This window comes from Seriola lalandi, unplaced genomic scaffold (assembly GCF_002814215.2).
Source record: "Seriola lalandi dorsalis isolate HSWRI2012SDOR001 ecotype SW California unplaced genomic scaffold, Sedor1 jcf7180002054609, whole genome shotgun sequence".
Lineage (NCBI taxonomy): Eukaryota > Metazoa > Chordata > Actinopteri > Carangiformes > Carangidae > Seriola > Seriola lalandi.
This window is the reverse complement of record NW_019525162.1, coordinates 46049-68059: the sequence shown is the minus strand read 5'-3', so window position 1 is coordinate 68059 and position 22011 is coordinate 46049. Positions and strand designations below refer to the sequence as shown.

The following is a 22011-nucleotide window of genomic DNA, read 5'->3' as shown; positions in this document are numbered from 1 at the left end:
TACTTTATTATAATTACTGATTTTTAACATGAAGCTGTTTTATTCAGTGTTTTTACTTTTAATTTAATTACCAGGTCTGCTTGTTCAGGAGAGGAGGAGAACTCTGAGTAATTCAGCTCCTGGTAAAAAACCTCCTGAACATTTGGATCATAACTTATGAGAGAAATAAGCTACGCAAACATCAGCAGCAGCAGCTCAGCTCGCAGCCCCTACAAGACGATTTTTAACATCAAACTATTTTATTTATAGTTTCTTTTACCGGTAAAAACCTGAAGGATTGGCACTGAAAGAATCCTAACCGGGAGTAGCTGGCTACAGTGACAGTAATAGTGGTAAAGACAACAACTCCCATGATGCCACGCTACTTCACAACATCACCAAACCAAATGATTCAGGAAAAAGTGGCCCTCAATTAAACTGAACTGTTGACCTCTGCTGTAATAACTCAAACTGAGGTTGATGAAAATGTACTTAAATGACTGAGTCACCTGCTTAAATTTTAATATTTGTATTTTTCACCTCATCACTTCTTCTGTTTTTTCTGTCCTGCTGTTTTGTCTTGTTCTTCTACCAACAAAACAAATTTTGCCAGCCTTCAGTTTATTCAAATGAACAAATAAAAATGTGAAGGATCAGTAAACACCTGTCTGACGACCTGTTCTTCCTCTGTTACACAGAGTGTATGTTGCGCATACTCAGAAGAGCCATGCTGTCCAATGTGGAGATCAAAGCGAAAGTGAGTGACATGACGCAGTTTGCTGAGAAAGCGTCCAAGCTCAGCCAATCGGAGGGCACGATCATCAGGCAGCATGACACCTTCTTCAACTGCAGCCAAGGACGACTGAAGCTACGAGACTTTATGGTAGTTTTAATGATCTGCTGGTTAGGCAGAACATTTTAAAAATGAATTAAAAGTAAAAATTAAGGAAAATTAAGAAAACAAACAACTAAAACAAAACAAAAAAATTAATGAAATAAAATTATGAAATGCTTATACATAAAGATGAGAAATTTAAAACAATTACATAAAATAAATACAAAATAATAATAGATTAAAAAAAACATACAAAGTCATTAGTCTAGGTATAATACTGACTAATTTGTTTGTTTGTTTGTTAGAACGGCTCAGGTCAGCTGATCTTCTACGAGCGTCCGGACATTGATGGACCCAAACTGTCTCGTTACTCCATCAGTCCGACCAATGACCCACAGAGTCTGCAGGTAAAACGCCAACCTGTGTGTGTTTCAGCAATAATATGTGGATAATCATTCAGGTTACTGAGTGTGTGTGTGTGCACGCGTGTGTATGTGTGTGTAGAACGTTTTGTCAGATGCCCTCGGGGTTAAAGGCGAAGTGCGGAAGGAGCGTCGACTGTTTCTGATTGGTCAGACCAGAGTTCACCTGGACACAGTGGAGGGACTGGGACACTACATGGAGCTGGAGGTCAACACACACACACACACACACACACACACACACAAACGCTAAAAACAAGTTTGATAGTGATCGCCATCTTGGCAGTGCCCGACTCCGCCCCTAACTCCCAGCTAATCCAAATATGGGCAAAGAGGAGGGGCATGTGTTAAGCCAAGACTTCGGTGCATGTCAGTTTGTGCTCACCCACCTCACACTCAAAGAGGCCACGCCCTCAATTCTCCATAACTTTAGTCCTGAATAAAATGTAAACAGGTGAGTTATATAAACAGGTGTCATGAAGGAGGAAATTAGCTCTAGAGTCCAAAACCGTTTTTGTACCAGGCTGTAAACATGTTTATTTCTGCTGTAAAGTTGGACATTTTAACATGGGAGTCTATGGGGACTGACTCACTGTTGGAGCCAGACTCTAGTGGTCGTTAGAGGAACTTTGACTTTAAGCTGAAATTGTGTGAGATTTCCCAGTGGAGGCGAGAACACAGGGAGCAGCAAGTTACAGAGGCGAGTCAACCAGAAAGACAAAGCAGGTGCGGAGAAACTGTGTGAACCTGAATGCAGCAGACTGTAAACTGACCGACCACCTCGGTATAACCTGTGTGTGTTTGTGTGTTCAGGTGGTGATGCGACCGGAGCAGACTGTTGAAGAGGGACAGCGGGTGAGTTCAGACTGTGCGTTAAAGAGTCTGTGGTGATGAAATATGAACCAGGAAGAAGGTTTGATCAGTGTGTTTCATTTGGTGGTGTGTGTGTTTTTTTTTGTTTTTTTTAGGTGGCTGAGGATCTGATGCAGCAGCTGGGTGTGTCTCAGCAGAGTCTGGTTACTGGAGCGTACATGGATCTGTTACTGAAGGGACAAACAGAGACATGAAACAAACACTCACCTGAACTGAAGACGGCGTACAGCAACGACTGAACAGTATGTAGAGTAAACTCATCAGAGTACAGTATTCATACAGTTACCTACAAGCTGCGTCCCAATTCGGGGGCCGCATCCTTCGGTCGCTGCATTTGAGACCCATTAAGTCACAGCAGCGCGACACATTTCAAAGGCTCCTTCAAAGAGTTGGGTTGTCAAGGTTGCTAGGTGACAGGAACTGCGCTTTGTGATGTAATGGGAAGGGCGGGCCACAGCTGGTGACACAAACCGATGATCCTCCGTAGGCTAGAACGTTTCATTTCGCTTCGGCCGCCGTGGACCGCGTCCCCCGAAGGATGCGGCGCCCGAACCGGGACGCAGCTACAGTAATCGCACTGTAACCACAGCAATGATTATTGTAGAGTTTATACATTCTCTAAATGTTTTCTGACATCTTTAAGTTTGGAGATAAAGTCCTGAAAAAAAAAATTTTCTAAATAAATGAGCTCAGTGTTCAAACAAAGATCTGTTTGTGTTTGAATTTATTCAACTTGAGCAGCTTTCTTGAACCCTCCCACCAAGAAGTAAAAGGAGTCTCTAACATGTTATTTTCATGTGTCACCTGTGTCACCAGATGAAGGTGTTGTTTAAAAGCCCTCTTCACACTGTCAGGAATAATATTCTAATATTTTCTGTTGATGTAAAAGTCAAAATGTAAATGTGTTGCATTTGGAAATAGTGGAATCATCTAATACAATATTCACAATGTTCATTTTTATTTATGGAAAAAATAACTAAATAAATAGTTTGTTAAATCTTGTATCCGGTGACGTGTTTAAGTCTGACTCTGCTGTACGAGCCGAACAGCACCTGAACACACCTCAGATATGTACACGCACGTCAAACAGGTCTTTAATCTCCTGCAGGTGGGCGGTTGCCACGGTAACCATACAGTGAGGCTATCAGTCGGTGTGTTCAGCCTGAAATTAAAAATGTAAATCCCCCCCGAAAAATCCAGATCTGCAGCTTGGTGGGAAACTTTGATCCAGCAGAGCTGAAATCTCGCCCGGAGAGGAGAGGAGAAACAGGTTTGTGGTTTTAATCTGAAAGTCATATCCTGTTTGTTTTATCCTGTAAACACAAACGTCTCACCTGCAGGTTGTAGACGAAAACACTGACTGATGATCAACCTGTGAAGTTTGCTCTTTCTTTGTTGTATTTAACTCACAAACCAAACTTTTAGGAACCAAATATTGAGCTGCTTCAATCCACCAGAGGGCGCTGTAACTATGCAACAGGCAAACAGCACTACAGCCGAACAGGCTGTTTGTAGTGTGTGTGTGTGTGCATGTGTGTGCAGGTCTTGATCTGAGTTTCATCAGGAAAAAAATTAAATTTTCTGTTTCTTCAAGCGTGCTGAATAATTGATCATTGATTGAGATTGATAATTAATCGGTTATTTTTAAAGTGATTAATCCATCCATCCATTTTCTGCTGTTAAACCAGAGCCATGTCATGTTAAATGATTAATTCATGATATTATTATGGGTTATTGTTGGGTACGGCAGCTGAGGAGTGACAAAAATGTGATATAAATGTTAATATGTTCATAGTCCTTAAAGTTCCTGTTGGTTTTCAGTGATAACGCTCATACTTCAGATGGTTAAACTGGGATTAAAGTGCATTGTATGATATTAAAATGTCACTCTTCAGTGTCAGCCGGTCCACTTTAAAGAATGAATGCATTTCTGTTAGTGCAAGGCAAACTGCATTGTGGGTTTTGTGGTTTATTTTCTCTGGGTAAATCTACTGCAGGTCAAGTTACAGTTAATAAACCTTTTCATGTGTATAACACCTTTCGATAATACTTGAGTAGAAATGAATAAAACAATGGAACAAAGTTGCAAATCAATAAGTTTGAAGGGAAACTAAAAGCTGATGGACATGTTAGTAGCTGCGTTTCCGTTCGGTTTTGTGCAAAACAGAAGCGATATTAAGAAAATACAACTGCGAATGTTCTTTATTTCTGTTGGATGATGTTATGTGGATTCTCTTGCAATATCATTCCAATTAAACATGGCGACAGCGTCTGCTAAGTTTTGGGACGATTGCGTCCACCGCAGTCGGCGTTGTAGTATTTAATGAAAGGCGGCGAGGGCGTCCGTTGCACCTAACGACCAAAAGACAAACAGGGATCAGGGATTTTCAGTCTGCAATGATTTTGAATGTCGTGAATACTCATGACATTTGTTGAATAATCTGTTTGCAACTTCAAATTGCGCATTAAACAGGTTAACGAAACACTGGTAGTAATAAGAGTCTGAAGTCGTGTAGCCAATATCATCAGGCTACAGTGTCGTTGGTCGATGCTGTGCACGTGTTGTCAAATTGCTGAACGTGCGTCTTCATTTGTTCCCGCTTTATTTAGTTTTGAGTTTACGTTCGTGGCGTAATGTCAAAGAGGTTTTCTTAAGCTTCAGTTCACTGAGCTCTCGCAGCCACTTACACTTCGCTGTGTCACAAACCTGTTGTCTGTTGTCATTGAGAACATTTAGCCTCCATCTTCTCTCTCTGTTGTCTCAGTCCATTCAGGAATAAATGGATTTTACTTTAACTGTCACTTCCTCTCAGTCACAGCTGATGTCAGCAGTAGATCTGTGGCGGAGGGAAGCCAGAGATTAGAGGTTTATTGCTGCTGATGCTTCACTTGTGCAGATGCACTGACACAACATGAAGAGCTGCACAACTGTTTGTTGTTTCGAGTCCTTGAAACAGGAAAATGAGAATTATCTGATGTTTATTTCACCTTTTTTTTTTTTTTTTTTTTTGTGATCACAACACAGAAAAACTGTCAAAGAGTTTTCCTATGATCACAGTAAAATTACTTCATCATCAAATCAAAGCTGAAGTCAGTATTAATGCATGAAATGTCCCAATCACAACAACTTTCCATAAAATGTGCTGTGGATATTCAGCTTAATAATTTTGACCTTTCTCGTAACGCCACCATTGGGAGAACTTAAATTAGGTTTAAATAGACTTGAGTGCTGACATGCCTGTTTACGATGCAAATTTGAAGCACTCCAAGGAAAATAGTCCCGGGGGGGGGGCTCGTTGGCTGAGGGGTTAAAGAGCTTAAAGAGGTGCATCTTATTTGGTGATTTTTAAATGTATAAATGCTTTTTTTTGTCCGTTTTGTTGGTTTACAAGTAAGAAAATGGTTCGCAACCTACAGAGCGCATTGTACTACAGCTGCAGGTCAGCTGAGTGGATCAGAAAGCGGCGTAATACAGTGAACTTGTGCGTAGGAATACGGTAGTTAGAGTGCCAAAGGAAAGTGCTGTTTTCACGGGAAGATAAACCACTAAAAAAAATATACATGAAGCGACCATTGACACGGATATTGGATTGTTTCGATGGGCGTTTTTACCTCAGTACCTCACACAACCCTACGTCAAATGAGCCGAACTATCCCTTTTAATGCTAACGTTGGCTACATAGCTTTAGCGAAACTTACAAACAGCTCCTTTAACGGTGACTCTGAGAACTGCTTGGAGCTGCATTTCATCTCGGTGTCTCCTGCCCTCTTGTGGCCTGAAAGGAGCACAACACCCAGCAAGACACCTGGAGGTGGGAGACCTGCAGGTTAAACCCGGGGCGACGCACCTCGCAGCCCTGGTTCTGTCGGGTCTGCATGGATCTGTGAGGAACAGGAGTGTCAACAAGTCGTCACTCTAACAGGTGAACCACGTCACGTGCTGCCCGTGTGCAGAGGGCTCAGCGCCATGAATGAGGAGTTGTATAAGGCTGATTATCACGGTCGGCGTAAACAACAGCCAGTGATCCTCAGCCTCCAACGTCTCTCAACGCCTGAGTGACGGGTGAGAGAGGTTCAACATGTGGAGAACGCTCGGTGTGTCATGTGACCGCTGCCACGTGCGCTCCGAGTGGTCGACCTGCGACTTTAGAAGAATTTCATTAAATCGAGTCTTTTATGAGATACGATCAAAATCAGTTTTGTTTTGTTTTTTTTTTTCTTCCTCTTAAGCACCAACGCTCATCATCATTGGCCGACGATGATGATGATGCTGACACTTGGATGCTGAGCCCCCCTTTTTTTTTTTTTTTTTTTTTGCTATTGCATCGTTGCCATGGTGACGGGGCCGCTCCTCCACACCCACGCTGCTTACCCCCTCTCTCTCTCTCTCTTGCTCCCTCTCTCTCGCTCGCAAGAGAGGGAGAAAGGGAGAGAGTGAGAGAGAGTGGTGTGTTTTCTAACCCACGCATTGGAGTGGGAGACAACGTGCGCACTCACATGTGCACGCACGCACACACACACACACACTCACACACACTCACACACACGTATGCACAGAGTGTGTGTCATGCTTGCAGTGTGTGGGCTGAACCGACCAGCCTTCCACTCATCCTGCCTCTCCCTCTCTCTCCTCATCTCTCTTCATCTCTCTCTCTCTCTCTCTTCTTCTTCCCTCTGTCTTTTCGTCTCCGGATACACCTCCTCCTCCTCCTCCTCCTCTTCTTCTTCTTCCTCTTCTTTTTTTTCCCATCTTCCATCATCTCTTCCTCTCTCTCTCTCTCTCTCTCTCTCCCTCCATCAGTCCTTCCTTTTCTTTTCAGTTTATCATCATGGAGAACGAGTCGGTGATCTTCTGGGTGAGTCTCTCTGCAGCTCTGTGTTTGAGAGTGTGTGTGTGTGTGTGTGTGTGTGTGTGTGTGTGTGTGTGTGTTTGAGTGTGTGTGTGTTAAAGGGAATGCATGTGTGTTTGACTAATGTTGTTTTTGCTGCTATGTGCAGCTGTGTGTGTGTGTGTGTGTGTGTGTCACTTGCTGCTGGTCTAACTTTAAAAGTCGTGACTTAATTTTCATTATACTTTACCTTTTTTTTTTACCTCCTTTCATCTTTTCCTTCCTTCCTTTGCTCTTCATCTTCCATCTCTTCGTGTCCTTTACTTCTCTCCTTACTTCCTTTCCTTTTCTCCGCTCCTCATTCATTTACATTCCTTCTCTCATATCTTCCTTTCCTCTAATTTTCTTGCCGCCTCTCTTCCTTTCTCTCCTCCACTTTCCTTTACTCCTCATTTCCTTTCCTCATGTGCACATCAGTGTCCTTTTCATTCCTTATCTATCCTTGCCTTTTTATTTCCTTTCCTTTTATTCTCGCTTTCCTTTCCTAGTATCGTCTCTTCTCTTCTTTTCCTTCCTGTTTTCACCCTCTTCCTTTTCTTTCTTTTCCTCCCCCTCTTTCATCCCTGCCTTTCCCTTCCTCCACTCATTATTGCCCTCCCTCCTGCCCTCATTTGGCTCCTTTCCTCACCTTCCCATGCCTTATCTCCTCCTTTCCTTTCCTTCCTGTTTTGATTATTTCATTTTATTTCCTTTCCTGTCTTTTCCATTCCTTTTCCTCTCCTCCTTACTTCCTTTCCTTCTCCCCTTCTCTACCTTTCTTTTCTCTCTCTTTTCCTCTTCCTTTCTTTGCCTCCTGTCTTGTCTTCCTTTCATCTCTTCATTTACTTCTTTTTCATTCCTCCTCTCTGCCTGTCTTCACTTTCTCACCTTTCCTAGTCTCCTCACTTCCTCTCCTCTCTTTGATCCTTCCTTGATTACCCTAAATCTCTTATTCTCTGTCTCTCCATTCATTCATTTTGTCCTTTCTTCATCTCCTCTCTTCCTTTCCTTCATGTCCTGTCCTCTCTCCTTTATTTCCTCTGTTTCCTTTCTTCTCTTCTCCTCTCCCTCGTTTCTTCCTCCTTTCCTTCCCCCCTTTTCCCCTATTCGCTCGCCACTTCCTCTCCTTGCTTTTTTCCCCCCTTTTATTAGTTTTATCCTCTCTTCCTTTCTTTTCCTCTCTTTTTCGTTTTCCTCCTTTCTCCCCCTCTCTCCCTCGTTCTCATCTTTTTATTTCCTGTTTCTGTTTCCTCGAGCATCACTTTACCGTCCTCTGTGTGTTAGTTATGTAAGAACAGCAGAGAGTGTGTAGGCCGTAATCTCAGACCGTCTATCTAAAGAGATGATCTGCCCAAAAAAAAAAAAATCAATCAATCAAACACTTCAAACATCACGTGGTTGTCACGGCAACACGTTAAGCCTCGGCTGAGTGACTTTACCTCTGCGTTGATGGTCAGAGGTTAAACTGCTGCGTTAGCGAAAGCTGGGAGTGTTTTTTTTTTCTCTCTCTCTCTCTTTTTTTAAAAGCAGTTAAACGGTGGGTTCACAGTTTTTTCACGTCTGCTTTAAAAACCACAGTCACGTGTCCAGGTGAAGGTTTTTTTTTTTCTCGCTGTGATCGTTCGCTTCCTCTTCACGCTGGACATTCGCAGATCTGTCTCTGATGTGCTTCGAGTGTAAGCGATAAGGGACAAAAATCCAACAGTCCTTGATTCCTTCAAAAGTTTATCTGGAGCTGATGTGAGTCTTCACCTGTTTAAATTAAACAAATCCAGGATAAAACTCCCTCTTGTGTTTCCGTGGACAGTTCGTCCTTGTTGAGCTGCAGAGGAAGGATACAAACAAATGAGGCGAGGTTGTACTAAAAATACTCCAGAGTTTTTACAGAAATACGTAATTTATTTAACATTTTGACACCAGAACGTTGTATAAGAGAATCAGGGAGTTCAGTGCTGAATTAAGTGAAATGAGAGAATTAGACAGGATGTAATTTAGTCCTGGGGGTTACTGAGGACCCATGGCGTTTTAAGGGTGAAAACGCAGTCAACCGGATTTCACCATAGTGCTGCGCTCATGTCCCAACTCAGTGCAGATTCATTCTAGCATGAAGACCTGCAGCCACCATTTTCCCTTCATGTCATGCTCAGATAGTCATCACCCGAGCGTACGGGCCGATTCATCCGTCAGGGCTACAGTGCTGTGCAGAAGCTTTAGACACCAACAGTAAAGTGAGGACGTGTTCAAATGTGACGCCTTTAGCAGTTTTTAAATACCTAAATCAGATCAGTATTTGCTTTGACTTTCCTTTGCTTTTAAACCAGCACCAGTTCTCCTTGGTGCACCTGCACAGTTCTTCAGGTACCTGGCAGGTAGGTTGTAGGGGAACCTGTTGTGGATTCAGGCTGTCCCAGTGTCTTCTGTCTCCCAGACTGACTCCATGATGTCGGTTCTGTGAGGGTCAAACCATCTGTTGCAGGACTCCTTGTTCCGGCTCGTCGTCCTGCTGCAGAATGAACCTGTGACCCTTCAGACACCTACTGATGGTGTCGCTGATGGAGAAGAGTCTAAACATGTTAAGTTCCTAAAACATCTGCACTGAGCTGTAGTTCGTAAGACGCGTCGAACAGCGTCGGAAATAAAAAAGTGTTTCCAAGCGTCCTCGCTGCAGGGCGGAGTGAAAAATCCCGCCGTCAGAGAGAGAGATTGTTTAAAGACGGGTAACTGCGTCTCTCCCGGGACACATTCATAGTGCTGTAATGGTGAAAGGTGACAGAAATCCTTGTTTCCTCATGGCGTGAATGGAGCGTCAGATCGCTTCAGGTTTCAGAAAGTAGAAGCAGAGAAATGGTCGGACGCAGCCCAGATGTTGGACAGGTGTTAGGAAAGGTTGTTTCTGACGCAGTTTGTATTGGGTATACTGGCCCTTTAAATGAAATGTGACTGTTCTTCTGATTGCCTTATCCTGAGCATCGCCCCTTTCCCTCCTTGCTGTAACTTCGACCGTCTTTCAGCTCTAAAGGCCACTGACACCAGCTTCTTCTTTTTTTTTTTTTTTTAGATTTGTTTGCCGGCGTGAAGCAAATCTGTCTAAATCTTTCATGTTGAGTTCAGCTTGTTGAACTCTTGACACACAAATTTTCAGCGTTTTGGTCGTATCATCTTGACAGCGCTGAACACTGAGGGGGAACGGAGAGAGAAGCTGCTCCACAGTGCAGAGATTTTTTATGAGACAAGAGCTGATAGATCGAATAAATCTCCAGAGTAAACTTAGAGAACCTGTTATCACAGCCGTCTTTGAGAGAATCAGAAAATTGAGAACTGGATCAATTCGAACATATTGAATGTTTTGAATCACAGTATATATAGATTGACTCCAGAATGTTCCCTTGCCTCATGGTAGCTGTGATTGATTGGTCCAGATCGTCACGTCCAGAACTAGACTCTGTATCTCAACATCTGCTGGTCATATATCAGTGGAAGTTGTATTTACACTTGAAGACTACCTCAGATGAAGTTCAAGTGTTAAACCTTGTTATATGTGACATACTGAAATAATCATCAACATCATGACTGAGTGTTTCTGCAGTGAACCAATGACAGTCTCATAAAAACAGATTCAGGGTTTCATACTTCACAAACTTAAGGAACCTTGCAGGGACGGCGGTCGGGGCTAAATAAACCTGAAACCTTGTAAGTACACAGAGACAGAGTTAGCATTAGCACAAGCGCTAACACCGTGTCAGCCGCTGCCAGTTACAAGCTAGCAAACAACATAAGCAAATAACTAGCTTACTGTTCCGATAAATCTTCTCAAACATGTGGCTGAGTCCCTCTGATGTTTCCTCCTCTAACCAGCTTGACACTCGCTGCTCTTTCACCTGTGCACCTGGAGCAAGCAGGTTGTGGGCGGGGCTCAAGGCCTGATCCAGATTTCTAATGAGGAAGAAGGAGTAGATGAGCTTCAGACCCAGTTTTCCATGTTAAATAATCATAGCAGAGTATTTTTACATATAGTTTAAAACATGTCTGGAGAGGAACTTTAAATGTCGTTGGGTGTAATGAACTTCTCAGCCTCTAGGGGGCGCTTCCAGAGCTTTCGGGTTTATTTTCTTCTTCAAATGTGAAGAGAGAACTGAACAGATTTCACCTCAGTTTTTCTTTCCCTTTTTTTTTTTTTTTTTTTTGGTTCCCAGTGATGTGAGAAACTTGACAAGAGAAAGTGTGTGTGTCAGAAAGAGAGAAAAAACTGTGTGTATTATCAGATCCTGCCATTGGTTACCATGGTAATGGCCAAGGGAGCTACATATCCAGGACACACACACACACACACACACACACACACACACACACACAAACACACTCTCTAACACGCCATGTTCACACCTAACAATGAAATGCATCTTCGGTGATCTGACCACAACTGTGCAGCTGAAATGTAGAAAGGGTCGTGTCTGGATTTTTGGATTCTGGGAGACACATGAGAACGAAGTGTGGATACATGATGAATGCAAATGCAGTCAGATGCTTTCTCAACTTTACTGCATGATAGAAACTCAAAATTATATTTAAATGGTCAGTGTGACACCGAAATTAGACCCCAGTTATACCTGGTAGTATGCAATTTGGATCTGAATGAGGATAAATGTAATAGAGGTAAAAATCATTACTCATATTTCTCCAAATATAATCTCTCAATATATTATACCTCGATTGATTTAGATTCTTAGTTTGACATGTTTCAACTTGATTAAATTTAAATCCTAAAAGTTCAAATGTCATTATCAATATTGAAGAATTTTTTATTAACCTCGATTTAAAAGCCTAACCAAGTGTTCAGACCCCTTCACTTAATTGTGTTGTAGACTTTATTTTAAATAGATTAAATTGCCGTTTTTCTCATTAGTTTACACTTAATAATCAATAATGATAGGAGTGAAAACGTCTGTTTAATAAAACTGAAATCTCTCATTTACAGAAGTATTCAGACCCTTAATTCAATATTTTGTTGAAGCCTGTTTGGCAATTACAGCTTTGAGCCTCCTTGGGTAAATCTCTACAAGTCTGAACACCTGGATTTGGGCGATTTATCTCGTTCTTTCTGGCAGATCCTCTCAGACTCTGTCAGACTGACGTGAAGTGTCTGCGAACTGCCGTCTTTAGGTCTCTCCACAGATGTTTTAAACAAATTGAAATCTCCGATTTACAAAAGTATTCATATCCTTTACTGTGACACTCCCAAGTTGTAGTCAGGTGCATCTTCTTTGCTTTAATTATCCTTGAGATGTGTCTAGAATTTAAATGGAGCCCACTTGTGTAGTTTAAAAAGACTCACACCTGTGTATACAAGGTCCTACGAGTCCAGTGGTTTCTCTGTAGACATCTGTGATAACTGTGGCGAGACACAGATCAGGGGCAAAGGTTTAAACCATTTCTAAAGCTCTGAGTGTTCCCAGGATAAACCTCAGTAATAGGGAAAATGGAGGCGGTTTGGAACCAGCAGGACTCTTCTCAGGGCGTATTCACACCTTCATTCGGTTTGCCCTGGTCCGATTTAGTTGATGACCTTGTTAACTTGAAGCATTTTCCCCTCGGTTCGCTTTCACACAGAGGAAAAATCAAGTGAACCAAAATGCATCATTACAAACCCTGTGAGAACAATCCATTGACTGGTCAGATTGTCTGACTAGAGCAGGAAAGTGAACACAGGAAGAAGGTTACGGGAACCATCGAGCTCAAACTTGAGAGAGTTTACCTGCTCGTCGGGTCGAATGGAGTTGCCGACCGGGCCGAGACCACCTCTTCGAAAGGGTGCGATTGAAGGGGAATCGTATCGAGGGAGAAAATGAACTAGGGTTCAGATTAACCGGACTAAAAAGCGCAGGTGTGAAAGCAGCCTTAGAGACTGAGTAACCAGGCAAGAAAGGTCCCAACAGAGTTTCTGAAGTACTTCTGAAGAAATGGAGAAGCTGCCGGAAGGATGATCAATCAGGCCTTTATGGCAGAGACACTATATAAAAGCTACTTAAAGTAAAAGTCATATGACTCATATTCTGGAGTTTGTCAAACAGCCTTTAAAGAACTATCTCGTCTGAGGAGATAGAAAACGAACCCATTGTGCAGAACTCCAGGTATTGCTCATCACCTGGTTCAAACATCCCTACAGTGAAGTCTGGTGGCGGGGCGGCATCATGCTATAGGACGTGGGGAGGCGGCTTCTCAGCAGTAGGGACGGGGAGACGTGTCACAATACAAAGATGTCCTTGAGGAAAAGGAAACCTGCTCCAGGGCGCACGTGAGCCGAGACCGGGGCGACACTTCAACCTTCGAATCAACGAATCATTTCAGCTGCAGAACAGAGCAACATATTGAAACTGAAACAATGATGCGATAATTAGTCAGTGCCGCCCACTCCTGACTCTAAATGCAGAATAATATGTGGGTACTTTGCACCTCTAACCACTGATGGATGGGGAAAAGTAAAATCCAGTTGAAACACATTTTAGTTTTTTGACATCCTCCGTGAGTCAGTTGAACTGGATCTATAGAAAGTCTGGATCTGTAACACACATTACGTGTGTGTGTGTGTGTGTGTGTGTGTGTGTGTGTGTGTTTTATCAGTGCTGTCCAGCTTCTCAGCCTTTTCCTGCCAAACATCCGTTTCCTTGGCAACCCAGACTGGAAACAGGAAGTGTGAGTGACGGGAAGTGCTTCTAATCTTTGTCAAGTCTTTGAATTGTTTTGGACATGTCCTCCTGCTGTCTGTGTTGCCATGGAAACATACCGGTTACACACACACACACACACACACACACACACACACACACCAGCTGGCTGTTAGCTATTAGCAGGCTACCAGCTGGTTACCAGTATGCTACAGGCTCACTAGCCTAGTGAGCTAACAGCAGAGGCTAAGGTCAACAGCTGGTTACTAAGAGGCGGTCTGTGTGTGAAATCACTCATTCACTGTTTCCTACAATAATAATGATAACAAACTCAGTAGTTTATTCTGCAGTGAGCAGTGATTTGGGGCCGGCTATGAGCCTCTCTTCTGATTGGCTCACTGTTTTCTGAGTGATCCAATAAAAAAATGGCAGATTTCAGGTGAACAGAGTGAGCAGAGTAATCAGAGAAACCAAATCCTTGGTCCAAGGTTGGATGGTGGATCCAGGTGGGCGGGGCTTGGTGGCTGCTTTGTTGTGACATCACAAAGTTCCAGAAGTCCTGACGGCTTGTTTTAAGGCTCAGTTTCTGAATACAGGCTGTGTGCATTTCTCTGTGGACTGAGGCTTTGATACTTTCACAGTATTAATATAGAAGCTAGACCTGATCTATAATCACACTACACATGGACAGAGACCTTTATTACAATATGAGACCTTTAACTTTTGGCATAGATAGCAAAATTAAACCTCTGGCCCAACATATGCCTTGGTCCTAGGCCCATATACTTCCACATCTGGGCAGAGTCCAGCTTTTATCCTCCAGTATTGACTGACAGCTGCAAGATTTTTGTGTGAATTGGCCCAGATGTGATTGTAGCATCTGACAGTCATGCCAGGCGTATTCTGGGTCAGGATTTATTTTGCTATCTGGGTGTTTTATGGTTCTGTTCAGGCTTGCAGCTCTTGGTTCTGTTTTAACACAGTTCACAGTAACTTCAGACTCAACCACCTTCTTTCACCGACCTAAACCAAAGAGCCGTTGTTGCCTAAACCACAGACAGGATGTGAACTCTGGTCTCTGGTCTGACTGTCCTGAACTTTCTACGTCCTCCATTCATCCGAACTTCCTCTTGGTGACGCTGCGTCTGTTAATGTAACACTTGAGTCATTTAAAAAAAAAAATGTTATCTCTAAACATAATCTAGATAATGATTATGTTGCCCCCAGGATGTAAGAGGGAACACAGCCCGACAGAAACATTAATGGTATCATTTACTCTACAGGAAGGATAGTTTAGTTTCTTTCTGACGGTAGAGTCTGTAGTTGAGGATTATATCTGTCTACATCTGGGTATTTGGTGGCACATCTGGTCGGGAATGTGCGCACATTATCAAACATAAGAAAGAAACTGATTCTCTGCGTAGAAATTACCGTAGCTGTTGATAAATGAAGCCCCTGGTCTGCTGCCCGGGCTCCCACCATCACTCCACCATCTTTTTTATTCCCCTCTGAGAATAGACACAGAAAAGTAAATCGATACTCAAAACTTTACATAATACTACCAGTTATAAACGAGGTTTACCGCTCCTTCAGTTGCCAGGCAAACCAATACGACAGCTTCGTATTGTGTAACAGACTGAACCTGAAATGGCCCCCACAGAATGCACCTGTGTCTGACCCAGTTTAAACTAAAACACTGCACGCTCCGTCGTCTCTGTATATACCCTCCACTCTTCTCCTCTTCTGACATGTATTTTTTTTTCTCTCCCCCCCGCCCCCCCTTTCCTTCATATCCTGGCCTCCCTCTCCTTTACCTCCCACCCGCCTCCTCCCCTATCTTCCTCTTCCTCCCTCTTTTCCTCCCTCTCTACAGGATGGGCAGGGCAGCTCCCAGAATACAATCTGAAACTCTGAGACCTCTCACTCTGCTGCAGGAATACTACACAATACCACCACATAAACTACTTAACTGTTTACTGTAGAAGTACTTCAACCACTCCGGATCCTGCTCATTGTACAAGAGGAACTACAACATCTACGGAAACTACTTCATCTACTGCAGAAAGTTCTCCGACGTCAACCGCAGGATTACAACAATCCTCCAAAAAACTCCTCCGGAATCCGTTCTGCTGAGATCCCAACCAATCGAAACCCAACCCAGAGAAACTAGAACCTGGCGCCTCAAGCTGGACCACAACCAGAAACCAGAAGCCAGAACCAGGCTAAAGCCAGTACCACACCAGTAAGCCAGTTAAACGATCTAGACAGGACCAAACCAGGCCAAGACAGACCAGAAGAGACCAGTAGAAATCAGTAAAGGCCATTGGAAAAGTTTGATGGGACTGCTGACGATAGGTAGGCCTGAGTGTGTGGTGTGACTGCAGTGTGTTTTATCATTGTCATGGTTTAATATTGTATTCATATCCTGAGCACATGGGGCCCAGCCCGGGTAAAAACTAGACTAAACTAGCTAACTGTGTATAAAGTAGTTAAAACTAGTTCCTACATTTTTTGACATTACTAAGACTCAGAACATCCCAGGAACATTGGTTCTCATAATCCCGGATTATTCACACTCTCATCTTTCCATTCATGTGCACACGTTTTCTCTCTGTTGAAAACATTTTGCAATTAGAAGCAAAAATAGAGAAAAATTTCAGATTGCATAAAGCCCTTATTATGTAACAGCTGTCCTACAATCCATTTAATACCTCTCACATGCAAATTAGTGGCGTTCCTGCCTGGCCTGGCTAAGACAAGTGGAGACAACGGGAAAAAGCCTTTAATTAAAGGTCCCAATGTTTTACACTTTTCCTGTGAGTTGATCCATGAGAAGATATATTTGTGGTTTTAAGAACCAAAAACCGTCTCAGTGTAGTTTTACATCTCCTCTCTCAGGCTTCTCTCTGGAGCTTTAGTAACAACAGGTCGGTGAACCAATAATATAGAACCAAGACTTGCTTTATAATTAAAGAACACATGGGCATCTATCTTTATAAAATATGGGACCTTTAAAGCGATTTATTTAACCTGAAAAAACATCAGTATGGTCCTTTAAGCTTCCAGACAATAATACTGTAAGCTCATCCATTTTATGCTCATGGTCTAATTTAGGGACGAGGTTCTGTTGGTTCCTCCACCTCTTCATCTGGGCCCTCAATGTGTTCCAGGGATATTTAAGGTCTCTGAAGTCTTTTTATATCTCAGTCTTTAAAGAGTACAATTGACTCCTTGCTGGCTGACATGCACACCACAACACAGAGACCTTGAATCATTTCAGCTGGAACATCATTAAATAGCTCTCACATCCTCTCCTCACGGTTTGCACAGCGAAAGCAGCTGAAGTGCTACGTCACTGTCTGGCTCCTATGAAAATCGTGACAGCCAGTGGATGAAATCTTAACGACTCTAGTCATCCGCCGAATTTTCACGGTCTTCGTCACCGGTGGTCGTCCGTTCAAATGCCTAAAACGACATATGTTTACCCGAAAATACCGTCTTGAGGCTGTGAGAGTTATCTCTGTAAAGCAAAAGTGGAAGCAGCATCGTAGAGAGCGGAGAGGTGGGAGACCTTATGACCTTTGTCCGACACTGACCACAATCATTCCCAAACCTTACGGATTTAGTTGTTTTTTTATATATATAATCCAGTTCATCAGCTTTCTCCAACTCATTTTTGAGCCTAAATGACCAGATCAGAAAACGCTCTCACAGGTAAAGACTCAACATATTTAGTGTTTCTGAAGCTTTCCGCGACAGTTCGTCTTCCCTCGCTCGTCGCCAAGATACACGGTGTAGTCTGTTTTGTAGTGAACCCGGGTTAGTGGTGGTAAATCTTGTATCTGCTCAAGGTGGTTGACCTCCTTGGATTCTCTCCTTCTGAACAACATGAGTCCACTTGATTCATGTGGGTGAAGACTTGAACAATATCTCAGGTCTCGACAAAATCCGTCAAAAACTAATAACGTTGACACGCTGTCGTGCTAAACTTTACGATGACAAAGAGTTTGACAAAGTAAATCGCTAACTAATAAAATTTTAGCTACATCAGTCAATGTAAAGCTACAAGATGAGTCTGAGGCGTCCTCAAGCAGCGACAATGCTGCGTTCATTTTCTTGTATCAACCAGTTTCTGACTCATCAATAGTGTTATCGTCAACACCCAGGTCGTAATTACAACGAGGACACTCTAATTTTTCTGAAGATATATGTGAGTTAGGGTTTAATTATACGAAACTGCTTTAAAACAAAATAAATATGAATGTTTCATATACATTATTCAAACCTCAAATGATATTTTTTTAACCATTACAAACTTTGTCGACATACAACCGTTTCAAGGGGTCAGACGACATTAATACTTGTAAATGTAAACATGAAAATCGTTTCCATTCCCCCACCGTCAAACATCATATCGTTCCTCCTCTTTCTTCCTCTTCCTTCGCTAGGGCCTCTCTCTCTCTCTCTCTCTCTCTCTCTCTCTCTCTCTCTTTCTCTCTCTCTACTGTCTACTGCATAAAACACAGAATTTGCATTTCATGAGGTGAAGCTGGTTTTTCCCTCTGATCACCTCTCGAGTACGACGTTCAGACTGTGATCATTGACGCTCTCCTCGCTACAAACCAACAGTGTCTCTGAATTATGAAGGAGGGCTGTGGAGCGAGGTCTGGGCTTTTTCATCTGTTTTTCTATTGTCAAGAAAAGTTATAGTTAAAAAATATTGTACTTTTCTGAACATTTCTTTAAACGTAAACTGTTCACATGCAGTAACTAACTGAAAGTAGTTTGTACAGAGTATTTATTATAACCTCTCCCATTCTTCTAAATGGCCCGTGGAATTTTTGAAGTCAAGAACTGAATTCGACCAGAAACATAAAAATAAAAAGATAAAAATCATCTCTCACGGTCTACTTACAAATTTTTTTCCAGAGCTTTCAACAGTACCTTATGGTCTTCCTCTGGGGGAAAAAGTTCACTCAGCTGTTTTCATATTATCTTCATTACAATTTAGTGGAATCCTCCAATGAAGACCAGATGTGGTTGAAGGCTCATGAAAAAAGCGAGTAAGTTGACCTTTAGAGATGATTTTTTTTCTATTATTGAAATCACTGTTTTCAGAGTTTTTAAGTAAATCTTACTTTTAAACTTTCCATACTTGCACAAGCAGAAATTTTTCAATTAGTAGATTTACTTAGAAATTTGTAGAAGTTTTTATTTTAAACATTTGTTCGTTGACTGGTAGGAATGGGGTCCGACAGCTGGGTCCATTATGGATCCAGTTTCTGGTCACACATCTCGTTTTCCCGCCAAACGGCTTTTAGACATTCCCGAGTTGTTGTTGTTTTAGTCTCAGTAATTTGCTGATGTTGAAAGGGAAACCTAATAAGATTTGATGAGTGGATTCAGGGCTGGATTTGACTTTGATGAAATGCTGAAGCCCTCCCCAATGACAGGACACTCACTGCTCAGACGAAGGTTTAGAAAATGCTCAATTTATTTCTTTAAATTGTTGATTGAGCACTTTGGCCTTGGTATGGTTCAGATGTTATTTGAGGGGTCTTTTATCGGTTAAAACATTCTTTATATCAAGAGATATTTGAATTTTATCCAATTACAACTGAATCATTATGTGATTTAAAGCTGAAACTACTTCCCCCAGTCCCTCAGAGCCATGTGGGCGATCGTCCTCTAGTTTGGTGAAACCACGGCCGTTTGAGCTTGAGTCTTATTTGCAGATAAACGTAGCTGCAGTGTTGTGCAGGCTGTGTGGGAGGACGAGCGGCTCTGCTCAGGACAAAAACGGGAAATGATCGAACGGTGACCCCAAGTTATTTCAGGACGAAGCCGCTCGCTGCTCTAATCGAAGAAGAATTTCACCTTTTTCCACAAGACAATGATCTGGAGCCAAAACCGGACCAGCGCTGAACATCCTGGATCAGATCAGTCCTGGAGGAAACCTGAGGACCGACCCGAGGAGACGTTACATAACAGAGATTTCTGCAAAGAAGAAGAATGGAGGAAAACCACCGCTGTGAGCCACACAAAAAAAGCTGCCTCCGCTCCCACTGAGTGTTACCTGGAGGACCCATTCACATTTACAGCAGCGAGCATAAAGATAACTAGAGACATTTTCCAGGGAAAATATGATATGATTGCTACCAGCAGAAATGTTTTGATTACTGAGGTGTGAAAGTAGTTTGAACTGCGTGAGGAGAAGTGAGTGGATTCAGAGAAATGAAGTGAGGAAGAAGAGAGGAATGAGGAGAGGAAGGCAGCAAAGAAAAAGATGAGAAGAGAGACGGAGAAAGAGAGAATGAGCCCACAAATGGTTGAAAGAAGAAGATAAACACTTATGAAAAGACAGTGAAACAACCATGATGTGACAAAGGGGGAATTTCTACTCTACTCCAGCGCCTTTTGAACTGTGTCACCTGGGTTTTGCCTCTCAGGCTACTAAAGGTCTGTCCTCCTTCATATATTAGATGGACTCTCCTGGATGATTATTTAGTTTTAATTATTTAAAGCTCCATATTTTCCTCTTCTCCTGTGTTTTATTTTGAAGTGTTGATCCATCAGAAGATATAAAAACCATCTCAGTGTAGTTTTACATCTCCTCTCTCAGGCTTCTCTCTGGAGCTCTGGTGACAACAGGTCGGTGAGCCAATCAGAAGAGAGGAGGCTGTGCGTCGCTCTTTCCACACGAGCTTGCACCTTTGAGTTTGACCGCATATTTTGTTTGTCGTTAATGTTTGTTGCTGATGATTTAACCCGATCCAAGCTGTAGAAGTGCTTCAAACTGTGAGTCACTAATATTTTCTACGGGATAATTAAACAAGGCTTTTGCTTTAGCTTCTCTCACTTCGTAATGCTGTTACATTTTCTTCAAAAACTTTCATGCTGTTGCAAATTAGGAATTTCTAAACCTAATTTGAAGCTGCAGGACAGTGGTTCGACTAAAATCATCTGTGTTTTTTTCTCTGTGATTGACTGTAAAGGACGAGAGTCATGATATAGAAACTCCTGAGTAATGGAGCTCTTTGACAACAGCGTGTCAGCTTTATGTTTGAACAGCTGTCAGAGACTTGGCTTGCCTTTTGTCTTTACATTCATTTTGAAGGTTAATCCATCAAACAGCAGTGAAAAGCTCAGATTTAATGAGCTTTGATTCGTGGCACTGATGCATGAAAAGCCCTAAAATAAAAAAAAAAAGGTGGCTGTGGTTTCTTTTGTTACAAGTAGAGAAAGTGTCTCACCTCCGAACAGGTGAAGATTAAACAAAACCCACACAAGAGGGGAAAACCTCCGACAGGTTCAGAAGTGCTTCGTCAGGTTTACAGTGTTGTTAAAGGCACAGCGGGGGATTCTGGGCGATGAACCTCGTCGCTCGTCAGGTTCATTAAGGACAGAGAAAATATTAGCATTACTCAGAGATAAGTTGGAGATTCGTGTTGCTGGACTTCCCCAGGAAAGGTTTTGTTTCGGGGGTTTTAAATGACAGGAAGGTGATTCACGGCCTCGGGTGGATCTCAAGTGTTTTCTGAAGTGAAGGAGGCAGGAAATCAAACCCCGACGACTGATTACAGAGGCAGCGCTGGAGGCAGGAAGCGTACAGAGACGTGTCAGCTGGACGTTTACACAGACTGTATTGTTTTAATAGTTGGAGTACAGTTATATTACATGACCTTCGTCTCTGTTGTTTGGGTTCAGTGTTTACTGTTGGAGTTGGACGAAACAGAGAGTTCGTGAACCCTCAAAGAACAAATGTACGATAATGAAAAAGCTCAGTGATTCAGCTCTCAGCCTTGTTTCTGGAGAACAAACAAACAGCTGATTAAAAATTCCAACCAGTCGTAAAAAGTTTAACAGTTCAAAATAAAGATAATAATATAACCGATTATGCAACTCAGTTATACTCAGGTTCCAGTTTATTAGGAACACCGAGGTAAAACTAATGCAGTAACTCCTCCTTCATGAAGGTTCGGTTTGTCTTGAAACTGTCATGTTCTCCTCCATTGCATCAATCCCGAGGTTAATGGTAGAAATACAACATCTGTGTAAGTAGCTGTGCCCGCATGTATTTGATTGGTAAACGCAGCACCTTGCGTTTCATCGCATTCAGAATTGAATCTGTTTTAACAGCCATTGCGTCGATAACCCACTAAAGCCTTATGAACCTTTTTACCTCATGACCGCAAAGTGTTGAATTATTTACCTTTTTACTTGTTAAAGGCCTGAAGATGTAAAAAGCTTCTTGTTTTCCCGTAAGAGAACAAGACAATACTCGCGTTTCCATCGCAGCTTTATTATAAAAACATAGAAGCAATTTTTCTTTTTTTTGGTGTAAAGTCGACAAAACAAAGATGTGAAGAGTC

At 42.3% G+C, this 22011-nt stretch overlaps 2 protein-coding genes across 4 annotated transcripts in view; both read left to right on the top strand.

Annotated features, from left to right (window-relative positions):
- The first annotated feature begins 656 nt into the window (after window positions 1–656).
- LOC147818361 (uncharacterized) lies at window positions 657–2814 on the top strand. The gene is made up of 5 exons (XM_087177544.1): window positions 657–862; window positions 1120–1221; window positions 1319–1444; window positions 2050–2091; window positions 2205–2814. Exons 1-5 carry the CDS (start codon window positions 683–685, stop codon window positions 2301–2303), a joined length of 549 nt encoding a protein of 182 aa, XP_087033670.1. The 5' UTR covers window positions 657–682; the 3' UTR covers window positions 2304–2814.
- A 12704-nt stretch (window positions 2815–15518) lies between these two features.
- shank3b (SH3 and multiple ankyrin repeat domains 3b) overlaps window positions 15519–22011 on the top strand; it is a 36583-nt gene continuing 30090 nt past the window's right edge. For 2 of the 3 annotated variants that reach the window (XM_087177514.1, XM_087177515.1), the window contains exon 1: window positions 15519–15994. The gene's annotated coding sequence lies outside the window, so the exon portion shown is untranslated. The remainder of the gene's footprint in view (window positions 15995–22011) is intronic. The other variant, XM_023419700.2, reaches the window with a different exon arrangement.